The following is a 12,483-nucleotide window of genomic DNA, read 5'->3' as shown; positions in this document are numbered from 1 at the left end:
GTCGATATTAAGAGAGAAGGAAGGAGGGAGACGACGAGCTCAACTCGATCCTGTTTGTGACTGCCTTCATCAAACTAAAGTCCACTTCAGCACATTCTGCAGGGAAAAGTCCTCCACCTTCGGAAAACTCCAGAGGGGTCGGAGGTGTCTTGATATTCAGAGTTGCTCTCGGGTTTTCTGTCGAATCGCTGAGCAGCTCCTGCCTCAAGGGGCTTTCACGCAGGACGTGGTTTGTGCTGCGCTCGCTGCCGGGTTCAGCATACTGTTTGAGTGAGCTGCAGAGGACAGAGCAAAGAGTGCTGACTTTTCAAAGGTTCTCGTGGGAGTAGAGTGCGTAAAATGTTCTGCAGAAACGCAGCGCTTCTTTTCCTCTTTAACTGAACAAAGAAGCTCTAATAGATCCATGAAGACGCTGGAAGGGACACACAACAAATATGAGCTGTGCTTACACAACATCGACCTACAACAAGTCACGTGACTCTTAAAACTTGTGTTTGTATGATTACCTGAAATTAGCGTTTTCCTTCCTGTTTTACTGAGCCAGCGGCTGGCTTGATGCTTCTCTGCTTCTTTGCAGCAGCGATCTGCACAGGACTGAGGCTGAAGTTTAACATACGAAGGAGAAAGAACTTCTTTGTTGTACTCTAATCAGTGATAGTCGCATAAAAACAGGTTTTCCCATCATTTTTACCATGAAATAGGATTAAAAATATATATGGAGTGACTCATACTTGGATGCAAACACTTTGCTTTGGTCCAAGAGAACGTTCAAAGCTAAGAATTAAACATTTTTGACTTTGCTTCCTCCCCAAAAGAAAATATTCTCGAACAACAAAGTAGAAAAGAAATGTAGAAAACATACATTTCTTTATATATTATATTTATGTTATGATTCATGAATAAACCGCTGAGGCTTTTGTGAATCCCAGCAGTGCAGATCAGTCAGATGCTCCCTGGCTGGTATCCTTTGGGTGTGCCAGATGCATTTTGTGGTATTTTTGTGTGCTGACTCACGGCCTGCAGTGTGAGGAAACATGGCGAGCCCAGGAGCAATCATATGTTATAAGCGGGCGTGTTAGAAGCCTTCATCATTCACGCCCTTTTGCCAGTTTGAGAGGAACATTTTCCTCAGAGGAAACATTTTGATGGCAGGGCAGGATTATTTAGAATGAAAGGCAAGATTTAGTTATTTCTGTTCACTTTTCCGAACACGTTGGAGTTAAAGTTTTTAAAGGGGACCTGTTCTTTAACTGTGCTTGGGTAGCTTTACATGATCACCATCCACAAACAAAATCATCTTTATTTATCGTAAACTGGGTCTTTGTTCAGCTCTTTAGTTTAATCTGTATCTCAAACAAGGCTTTTTTCTTTCTCTCTTTTTTTTTTTTTTAAGCCAGCTTTCATCCGATTGGCTGCCTTGTACAAACAGAAGATTTAAATGGAAGGTGGGCGGGCTTTCGGTTCACACCCAGAGCCTTGTGGCCAAGATGAATATATCTGTGAAGACTTTAATAAAATGTCAAAACGAAGCATTCTCCAGTAGTCTGAAGTCCTGCGGGCACGAATTAATTGAATAAAGTAAAAGACGATGCTGCGTGATGTTACACAAAGCGCTGTACGGGAACACAGTGAACAGGGAGAGCCGAGGGAAGGAGCCAGCGAGAGGAGAACCTTTTAATTGATGTTGGTGAACTGTATCCAACTTGCCCGTCATTACGGGGTATAAACTGCAGAGAGTAATGTTGGGAGGTTTATGAGGATTTTAGCCCAAGTCAGTCTAATTAATGAGGGAATAAAAAAACATCAGCATAATGTCGTGCACATTATAGCCTGAATCCAAATGGCTCAAAGAGTCTCAGTGTTCAGCTTCGGCCTGTGCTCTGAATTCACTCCACTATCAAAGGGGCGTCAGCAAGTAAATCCATCGCACGCAGATCCTGACGGCAAATTAAAGGAGAATCTGAATTAGTTGCGTGCATCTAATCCAGATGTTAGGCAATTTAAGACAATTTAACAATTGTTAAAGTCAAATACTGACTTTCTTCATGGCTTCAGAGGAAAAGAGTAGCTTCCCAAAAGCTAATTACGAGCATCAGGACACACCACTTGAGCTAAAATACTTTCCCCAGGAGGATCTCCAGCCTCCTGTTTCTGAGTGGTGAGCCTGGCGCCTGGGGAGAGATGTCTTTGGTAGTGTTTTTTTTTAATCCCACAGCTGTGTAACGGTACAGTAACAGCTTGATTCAGCCTCTTTAAAGACCACTCTGTCAGGTGTAAGACACGTTTCAGATCATGTCTTCAAAAGCTCCGCCACCTGGGGCCGAATAGAAGAGGAGAGAAGGTCTGCCTGTCGTTTTTTCCTGCTGGCTCTGTGTCACCTGTGGTATGGTTGTATGCGTGAATGAAGCTCCACCAAAACCCTAAGAGTTTGTCATATGGAAAACAGTTTGGAGAAAACTTGTTTGGCGTCACAAAGAGCTGCTACATTGAACTATTGTTAACAAAAAAGTGGTAAATCTTTGAAATGTGTTGGTGAGCGTTGTTTGTGTTTCGTGTCATGGTTCTCAAATAGCCTTCCTGGAGTCAGTTGTCTGTAATATGTGCATTACATGCACTAAGTGTTTCAGTCAATAGATGTCCTTTAGGTGAATGTCAGCAGTGAAGGACCAGCACCGCTTTAGAGAACACAGACCAGCTTTTGTGCGACATGGAATTTCATACCACATTAAACACTTTGTCGTGTTTGACGACAAAACTTTTTCTCGCTTCTGAGACCGTCCTGGGCTGACAGCTCGACTGACAGTTTAAATGATAGTGTACCTTTCTCACTTTTTCTCTGGCGCTTCACGTCTCTTGACTCTGGCCTTGAATGAAAAATGAGGCGAGAAGAATTCTGCTGAAATGTCACCTCATGGTTTTTGCTTTAGGCATCATGTGTCATCACAAGGACACATGGATTTAAAACCTCTGGAGGATGCTTTCCTTCACGTGTGAACAATGTGAGGGAAAACACCTGCAGCCATGAGCCACGTGATGATAAAGCTGCAGCTGATGGTGTCGTCTCTCTTCCTAAAAGTCTCGTTGTTTGACTGGAAATGGAAAAAGCCTTTATTTTGTACTTTTTCTACAATAAAAAGTCCTCACCAAACAAACGGGAAAAAAACAAGTTCTTATCAGTTGCTTTCCGATAAATAATACTCATATTTTATCATTTAACTTACTCAGTGTTTATTTTTCCTCCTCCAGTGTGGGTCTGGATTTGGGGATTTGTGTCCATCACCATCATCAGCCTGCTGTCTCTGCTGGGGGTCGTACTTGTGCCCATCCTCAAGCAATCGTGCTTCAAGTTCCTGCTCACCTTTCTGGTAGCGTTGGCAGTGGGCACGCTCAGTGGTGACGCTCTCCTTCACCTGCTGCCTCACGTAAGTACAAAAGACAGACGGCAGCTTCTAAACACAGGAATAATAATCTTTGTGGTGCCTTAACGGCAACTTCATTAAGTCCCCTGTGCAATCCATGGAAGTGGGTTAAAGTGGTAACAGAAATGACCTTTTTGTGACAAAGAGCCTAAAACTACAAGCACCACTTGCTCCGTCAGTGGAAATGAATTGAACCAGAACGTGTGGATTCTGTGGGTTAATCAGAAGAACGGTAGCTTCATGTTTCATTTTTAAATACTGAACAAACTTCCATTCACATCCACCACTCTGATAGAAATTCAGAAACAAGTGAGGCAATTAAAACAGTCAGATGCAGCTAAATGGATACAAAAAAGTTCATTTTATTCATGTAATATTTGGGATCTAATACAACACAGCAGCGCACTAACACCAAAAAATGTATGTGTACATATGAGTTTCTCTTTAAGGCTCAAGACCATTTGTAAAAAAAAATACACATATCTTGATAAATTACATTGCTATTAATGCTGTATTAGGCTGAGCACAGTAAATAGAAATTTTACTGCCTGGCTGATAATTTGCTTTTGTTTGTTAACCAGGTGATGCTACTGGTGCAAAAATCAGTGTATTTAACTAAAAAAAATCTGTGAAATTACAAGGAAAAAAAGTAATTCTCCACATGAAATATAATTTGGACACAAGTTTTGATGACATGGCTGCTTTGCTTCTGAAGATTTCACTGTAGAAAGTCTGAGGACTGAAAGGTACTTAAGGTACTGCAGGATCACACCTGCTATTCACAGGTCCTCTATTAACCCTGTGACAGCAAGTGTGTGATATTTGAGTTTTTGTGAGTTGTGACACCTCTAGATCATCAGTGTGTGGTTTTTTTTTTTTTTGTTTTTGTTTTTTTTTTGGTCCCCCAAAAAACTAAACTGCTTGCTCCATATAAAAAAGCCAGATCAAACAACATGATATAAATGAATACTTATATATGCAAAAATGATATTTAATGTTTTTTTTTAATTGTCAGAAGGTTCAATAAACAGTCAATTTTCAAAAAAATAATTTTCTGACAGTTTGTTCATGGTTCAGGCTTCATTGGGTTAATTTTAACACATGTTGATGTTGTTGCTGTGAAATGGTAACAGACATTTCATGAAGTCAAAGAAAAGAGAAATGCTTTATATTTAAATATACTTATATTTATTAGAATAGAATTAAAAACGCTTGGAGTAAAATAAAAATGATCTTGTGAATTTATTGCAAATGTCATGCCACCTCTGACCTGACGTGAGACTTAACAGCCTTAACATCTATGTAGAAAAGGAAATCAGCAACTGTTCACTCTGTGTTAAATATGTAACTTGTATACTGTGGATACTTATAGCATCTATTTTTGTACAACTGTGTCACATTTGTGTTTATTTATTTATTTTATGTTGATGACATGAAAACCTCAGATCCCTTTTCCCCCGAAGAGTTTTGTAACTCATCGAGTCAGTTTTAGTCGGGCTGTTTCCTTAGTGAGTCGAGGTTAAACTGCCCTAATGAATGTGTGAATGTCATGTGTCCTTAGTCATCTGCTGCTCCTCTTCCTGTCTTCAGTCTCAAGGGCAGCACGACCACAGCAAACATGGGGCGGACCAGGACGAAGATATGGCAACAGCTTTTGATGGAGTGTGGAAGGGGCTTACAGCCTTGGCCGGCATATACCTCCTCTTCATCATCGAACACTGTATTGGCATGTTTAAGCACTACAAAGACCAGAGGGTGAGTTACCTTGATCCAGCTGCAGGTGATGGAGTGGGCCGTTATCACACGCTAAATCTCCAAAACTCTGTTTTTTGTTCAAATTCTTTTGAAGCAACACAGTGTAAGAAATGTGTATAAATATATATATATAATGAGCATTGTTGCTCTCAGGGCATAAAGAAGGTGAATGAGGAGGGCAAGATCGGCAGGAAGTTGTCAGATCATAAGTTAAATCGGCGCTCGGATGCAGAGTGGCTCCACCTTAAGCCGCTCAATGAAGGTTAGTGTTTGTTCGTGAATCTTTACAGCAGGTCACGAACTTTAGCTCCTTTGGTCCTCCCGTTAACATTTCCTCCCTCTGCCAGACCCTGAGAGCACGGCCGTCTCCTGCGACAACAGCCACAACGACACGCAGCTCACCGAGCTCCAGACACCCGACTCTCCCACCAACAAGACGCCGCTGGCACCCTCAAACCTCCGTCAGTCCCCGACCAAGGAAAATGGCCGTAAAACCAAGAAGCACGGGCACTCGCACGGACACGGTCACTCTCATGGAGGAAACTGCCACTCTGATCAGGAGATGAAGGACGCTGGGATAGCCAGCATTGCCTGGATGGTCATCATGGGAGACGGCATGCACAATTTCAGCGATGGCCTCGCCATAGGTACCACGATTTTGTAACTCATCTGCACCAGCGTACAGGATGTGAATCCAGTCGCACTTAAAGCATAGACTGAAATGCCAACAGTTTTCCAAATGATGCCTATTAGATGAGGAAAGCAGTGAGGACTATGCTGGAATGCAGTCAGGTTGGGCATGACGTCACTCCCTGCTCCCATATCTGACTCTCGAGCTTTTAGTTTTAGAGTTTATAAAAGCTTGAGCTTTTAGATCTCAGAGATCACTTTTAAATAGATGAACTCCTTCACTTTAGTCATTTAATATTAATATCCAATCATTTAACAGCATATGTCTGACAGAAAATAAGGCCTAATGCAGGGTGGGCAATCTCAGTCCACGAGGGCCGGTGTCCCTGCAGGTTTTAGATGTGTCCTCGAACCAACACAGCTGATTTAAATGGCTAAATTAGCTCCTCAACATGTCCTGAAGTTCTCCAGAGGCCTGGTAACGAACTAATCATGTGATTCAGGTGTGTTGACCCAAGGTGAGATCTAAAACCTGCAGGGACACCCTCGTGGACTGAGATTGCCCACCCCTGGCCTAAAGGGTCTATGTTAAGTCTGAAGTCTGTAAACACTGCTTTACTATAAAATGTTGGTCTCCTGCAAAACAGTTTTTGTTTTTATACCAAGCATGAAGCTACCACCAACAGTCTTTTGCCAGAAGATTAATATTTAACTGGTAGATGCACAGCAGTGTGTAGTTTCCTCTAATGGTCTGTTTCTTTCTCTTTTCTCTGACACTTTGAACTCTACAGGCGCCGCGTTCAGTGCAAACCTGACAGGTGGCATCAGCACATCAGTGGCTGTTTTCTGCCACGAATTACCTCATGAACTCGGTACGTGCATTAAGACACTGTGAAGGGGGGATAAAATAAATAAAACTGTCAAAAGCAACTCATTTACTCATTACACACAAGACACTGCACACTTCATTTATTCAACAAGTGGAACAAAGCTGTTTTGTGGAGGCTTTGGTTCCCGTAATGATAATCAGCGTCTAAATCACCGCCTGGTGCTGAAAAGCTCTCGTCTTACTTGAACTGAAACTTTAATCAGAGCGAGTCTCGCGACCCTCCGTCCCTTGAAACTTGTTAAAAAACCAGCGGCATCAACAATCAGCACTGTGCTCTTCACTCCAGAAAAATCCTTTTTTTTTTTGTAAATTAATGGCTTTCACGTGACGGCACTGAGATGATTTGCCAATATCTGTCAGAGCAGATGATATACTGAGCCTGGCACACATTGTTCAATACAGCTGCCGGTGCTCTCGTTTGCATTCAGCTATCCTCCTCTGAGGAGCCATTTGATTCACTGTGATTCAGCAGCAGTGAACAGTTTTGTTCAGGCATGCTTGTTTTTTTGTAAATAACTCCGCAGTGCTCTCCTCTGCCGGTTTGTTTATAGAGAGAGGAGGAGGATGTTGCAAAGAAGACAGACAATGGGCCCGTCCACAGCAGATCAGTACTGATGATGTGTTTCATTGTGCTGCAGCTTCATTGCCTCGTTTGTGTGCTTGATGAATAGACTAGTGTCAATTACCGCAGTGTGTGAATAATAACCTAGGTTTGTCTGGCTGCCCCCTCCCCTTGTGTTGATCAAGAGCACCCTGAGCTCTTATTGTGGTGTTTTTAGAGGGAAAATGAGTAAAGGAGAAGAAACAGGCTTTTGAGTCTGTAATATTAAAGCGCTTAGCAGATATTACCAGTTAATGACTGTGTCTGCAAAAAATAAATAAATCAGCGTTTCATATATGTGTATATTGAAGAACACATTTTTTAAAAGTCCTTTATCTCTATTTTAAGTTTCCAGATGGCTAACTGCTGCAGCACCGAAATCTCGTCTCAAGCGATATGTGAAGATATGCGAGCTCGGTCCCTTTGTCCCCGCGTAATTTCACATTTCCTGTTGATTCGGTGCCCGTTTCTTCAGCGGCGCTCGCTGTCGTGCTTTCACCCCCGTCGGGCAGCTTGTCAGACAAACGCAGCAGTTTGACAAGTGCACCTCTCAGCTCCTCCTCAACACAAAGACTGTCCCCCGACTGGCAGCTGGATGGAAAAGATGATGATTATGAGGGTTCTTTAACCACCCAGAGTGAAACTAATTGGCAGTGATGGGTGTGTTAATTGCGGTAGATGAGGCGGCAGCAGGCGTGTCTGAGTGTCTGACGGTTTGGAACGGGGGGAAGCAAGAAAAGTTGAAGAGGGGGGCTGACAAAAAAATGCCAGTGAAGCGAGGTGTGCGTGGACCGTCTCTGTTAAGTTCTCTCCTCTTTTCTCCGGGGTTGATTGATGGATGAGAGCAGAGTGGTAATATATTCATTGTGGTAATTAGCGAGGAAAAGAGGCCGCTTGTTACACGGCGCAGGAAATGTAGGCCACCCCCCTTCTCAGTATTCATCTCTCTCTCCAAATCCAGGGCGTTTCCGCTGAGACTCGGGTCTCTTCTCGCATTTGGCCCCGGTGATGATTGAAGAGGGTAGAGAGGCTACTGCATGCATATGTAATCATAAGTATATGAAGTGCGGCTGGGTTTTTTTTGTTTTTTTTCCCCAACCTATGTGAAGACAGAAAGTGGTGGTGGTGGTGGTGGATGTGTGCGGGGAGGTTTGTTTAGAACAAGCTCACCTCATCACTGAAGGCGATGTGAGTCATGGAATAAACCGGAAAAATAAATAAAACTACATGAAGCGAGCCTCGCTGCTCACCGAGGAGTTCCTACTCGGACATACAGCTGTCATTCTGCTTTTACCTCATGAAAAGAGCAGGTGTGTGTGTGTGTGTGTGTGTGTGTGTGTGTGTGTGTGTGTGTGTGTGTGTGTGTGTGTGTGTGTGTGTGTGTGTGTGTGTGTGTGTGTGTGTGTGTGTGTGTGTGTGTTGTAGTGATGCTGTTTAAACGAGTGTGTCTTCTGGCCGACAGGTGACTTTGCGGTGCTGCTGAAAGCCGGGATGTCGGTGAAGCAGGCTATTGTCTACAATCTGCTGTCCGCCCTCATGGCCTACGTTGGCATGCTGATTGGCACCGCGGTGGGCCAGTACACGCACAATGTCACCAACTGGATCTTCGCCATCACAGCTGGCATGTTCCTTTATGTGGCTCTGGTGGATATGGTGAGTTGGCTGAGCACGCTCCACAGCCCCAGAGTGATAATTGTCCCCCGACTCTGTCTCCTCTCCCACACACGGGCAGTCGCTCGTATTCTCGTTGCCTCCTGATCGGCAATGCTAATCCCAGAAAGTCTGTCTTATCCCAACTGGTTACTTTGTCTCTTTTATAGCTGCCAGAAATGCTTCACGGGGACAGTGAGGACCACAAGCGGTGCCAGCTGGGACACTTTATCCTGCAGAACCTGGGCATGCTGACCGGGTTCGCCATCATGCTGCTCATCGCCATCTTCGAAGACCGCATTGTTTTCGATTTTGGCTTCTAGTGGAGGACAGAGGAAGCAGGAGGAGGGGAGAGCTGGATGTATCAGTGTTGTTCTTGGCCTTAACTTGCTCTGTTTGCAATGTAACGGCCCGGTCTTGCATGCAACGTGTCTCGTTCATGGCCTGTGCCTCCATTCCAAACATGCTGCGGTAGCTTATGCATATCTCATGACTGTGCTAGTGGTGTTTATACTCTGCTCCTCCATCACTTCTCCTCTGTCAGTTCCAATCTGTCTGCTCCCTGTGAAGCAGGCCGAGTGACGGAGGAGCAAAGCTATGCCCCAAACAGGATACACCTCCTGTGCTCTGAACTCCGTTTAAAATAAAATAAAATAAAATAAAATAATGTAGATAGTGAGGTGGTGCAGGGTGTGTGTTCATACAGAGAGGCAGCTGTCACGGCTCAGCAGCTCGCCGCCTATCCATCATCGCCTGTTGTTAGTGTGTTGTCGTCGTACCTCTCCCCGTGTCCTCGTCTCTCATCCCCTCTGTGCTGTGTCCTGTCAGCTGTGCCGCGTACATCTGTGGTGTGTGTTTCACCTGCCATCCATCATCGCCGTCTGATGTGATCACGTCGTGTATCAAACGCCGTTGTGCCAAGCCCCGGCCACTGGAGCAGCTCCACAGCGCCACAGTGCCCTTAGAGCAACGCCCGGACCAGCCCGGCCCCACCTGGCTGCTACATGTGGAATAAACCATTTTAGCTGGTGTTGCTTCACCTGCAGAACACGCTGACAGTTTTAAGCTGCAGTATCAAAACAGAAAAGTATTCACCTGTTTGTGTGTGGGAGATTGTCTTAATTAGTCAATGTTTTTATTTTATTTTTGCTGCCATTAACTTTAGTTGTGCCCTTAGAATTATGTTTTACTGCCTAATTTTTTTTAAGACTACTAAACCTTTGTAGTTTATAGTAGCCCTTTTCAGACATGGGATAGGTAACAAGTGACAGTATTCTGTAATTCAAACATAGGTTTCTTCTTCTTCAGTATTTTGAATAGTTATGTTATAATTAAGACAAAAACTGTTTTTAGAGATTTTTAATGTTTTTACTGCTGCTGGTGGGATGTAACATGACACCACCGTCACAATGTGGCCGTTTCCCACCAGCAAGCATCAGACCGCCAACCCAAATATTTCTTAGTGGGAGTAGATGCAACTACACGCAAAGCCAATGTGACTAAAGTCATCAAAATGTCTGTATGGAGCTCATCTAAAAACTAAATCGGGAACATTCAGATCCAGTAAAAGAAAGTTGTTTTGTTTTGTTTTGTTTTTTTAAAGCGTGTCTGAAAAGGGTTACTGACAGCTGCTGCTAACACAGCTGCCAAAGCCTTTGCACACTAGCATTTACAGTACTCAGTGTTTTGTCTTCTTTGGGAAACAAATGCTGCAAACGTCCAGCCAACTTTGTTCTGTAAGGGTTTAACAATCTTCAGCTAAATGAGAGCGTTTCTTATTTAGGCCTCTTTGAGAGTCAGCAGCATCAAAATGTGAATTAAACTTATTTTTATCTTCATAAGACGTGTTGTAGTTTACTCGACTTTTGTTTAGGGTGCCTCTTTGAGTTCCTGAAAGGTGCTTTGTCCCATTGGACCAACTGTGGTCTGTAGTTATGTTAGGCGGTTCAGTTGTCTCATCTTCACTGATGAGACATACATCTGTGGATGTACTGTAAATACATGAGGTCTGTCTAGCGTCAGTAGTTGTGCAGCTAAAAGTTGAAGCTAAAAATTTTTCCTGCTAAAAGTTTTTGTTGAAGAATGAATTCCTGACAATCTGTGACAGATGAAGCAAAGAGCAGTGCACTCCGCTGTGACCTTCTAAACGTCCCAGCACTTCTAGTAATCGATTAACCAGGTTATCGATCCAGAGCACAAAGGTTATTTATTGGGAGTGTATTTCCAACCATTCCTGAGTGTTTCCAGGCTTGTCCTGTGTAGTCACTGTGCTGGCTGTGCCCAGACTGGCCACAGCGTGGATTTTCAGCGGCTGGTGCTTGACGCCACCCATCATCCCGCCCACCCCGACATTCCATTGGCTGCTGTGTGGCTCACGTGCTAAAGCTACCAATCCTAGCTTCAGCTGCTGGAGCACGCAGACTTCAGTTATCCTGTCACTGTGTGACATCCGTCGTCTGTGTCTTAACTGGCTGTAAATTGTCGTGAGTCTCACTGATCTGACTGAATCATGCATGAAGCATGAGTGAAGCGGTACAGACGTTGTGTTGGGTGTTTTCATTCTTTGTACTGCAAGAGTAAAAACGGTGAAAACTTTTTGTTCCTTTTTAAATGAACTGTGTGAAGATCATGGGAGGTTCTCCAGGGTGTAGTGTGACGGTGTTACAAGCCTTTTAAAAAAAATTTATTATTATTTTGAAGCAGATTATGTCGTGATCGCAGTCGATATATCTGCATGGTTATTCTTTGTACAAGTGTTTTATTATTTCATCTCATGTTCAAATGGAATTTTAGTGCAATGGGACCTGAATGTATTTTAATTCAGTATCAAATGAAGCTTATTATTTCCCCCTTTTTAAAATATAAGTTTACATCTATTTGATCTTTTTCCTCCAATATTGACTCTGTTTTGGGTTTTTTTTCTTTCTTTTTAAAAAAATAATTTAAACCTTTACCGCCCTGTCGAGTGCTCAGTAAGACTTTGTGACACATGGCCCAAAGTTTCCTCACTGTTTCTCGGGCAAAAAGACCACGATCGTATTTGCTTTGCTCTGTGTATATTTGTTTAGTGACCTCGATATAAGATGCAAAATGTGATATCCTTGCTTTTTGCCTGTCTGTACATTCTCCCCTACAGAAGGAAAATAAACTCTGGAAACTTTTTGGACTCCTGATCTTTGATGGTTCTGCTATAATCTTGACGCCAGTCTCGCACATTTGTAGGATGGGTGGGGGGGATTCTACCACAACAAATTCACCGGTGCTTGGCAGATGTAGTCCACAGGCCTTCTGTCCACCACAGTTTCCTTCTTACATGTATTACCTGAACATCTGCTCGAGCTAATGTGTAATAATTACTTCTCAAACCCGTCAAACTGCGGTCTGGCTCTCACATTTGCTCCACACCGGCACAAATTGGTGAAAGAGCTGAGAGACCCTGTTGGCAGCACTCCTGCTGTCCCTCCCCTCGCTTTATCTGCTGAAGCTGGTTTGTAAATGAGTGACCTGGATGATGGATCTATGAAGAAACCAAACAGGCT

General features: G+C 43.5%; 1 protein-coding gene across 3 annotated transcripts in view; it reads left to right on the top strand.

Annotated features, from left to right (window-relative positions):
- The window catches only part of slc39a10 (solute carrier family 39 member 10), a 35,922-nt gene extending 23,818 nt beyond the window's left edge, over nucleotides 1–12,104 (top strand). For 2 of the 3 annotated variants that reach the window (XM_005450457.4, XM_025903747.1), the window contains exons 5-11: nucleotides 3,247–3,422; nucleotides 5,010–5,174; nucleotides 5,328–5,436; nucleotides 5,522–5,821; nucleotides 6,596–6,676; nucleotides 8,757–8,947; nucleotides 9,115–9,267. In XM_005450457.4, the coding sequence (XP_005450514.1) occupies nucleotides 3,247–3,422; nucleotides 5,010–5,174; nucleotides 5,328–5,436; nucleotides 5,522–5,821; nucleotides 6,596–6,676; nucleotides 8,757–8,947; nucleotides 9,115–9,267 (1,175 nt within the window). Of the gene's footprint in view, nucleotides 1–3,246; nucleotides 3,423–5,009; nucleotides 5,175–5,327; nucleotides 5,437–5,521; nucleotides 5,822–6,595; nucleotides 6,677–8,756; nucleotides 8,948–9,114 lie in introns of all 3 variants that reach the window. The other variant, XM_025903746.1, reaches the window with a different exon arrangement.
- Nucleotides 12,105–12,483: the final 379 nt, after the last annotated feature.

Source organism: Oreochromis niloticus, linkage group LG16 (genome assembly GCF_001858045.2).
Source record: "Oreochromis niloticus isolate F11D_XX linkage group LG16, O_niloticus_UMD_NMBU, whole genome shotgun sequence".
NCBI lineage: Eukaryota > Metazoa > Chordata > Actinopteri > Cichliformes > Cichlidae > Oreochromis > Oreochromis niloticus.
This window is presented reverse-complemented; position numbering and strand designations above follow the sequence as displayed.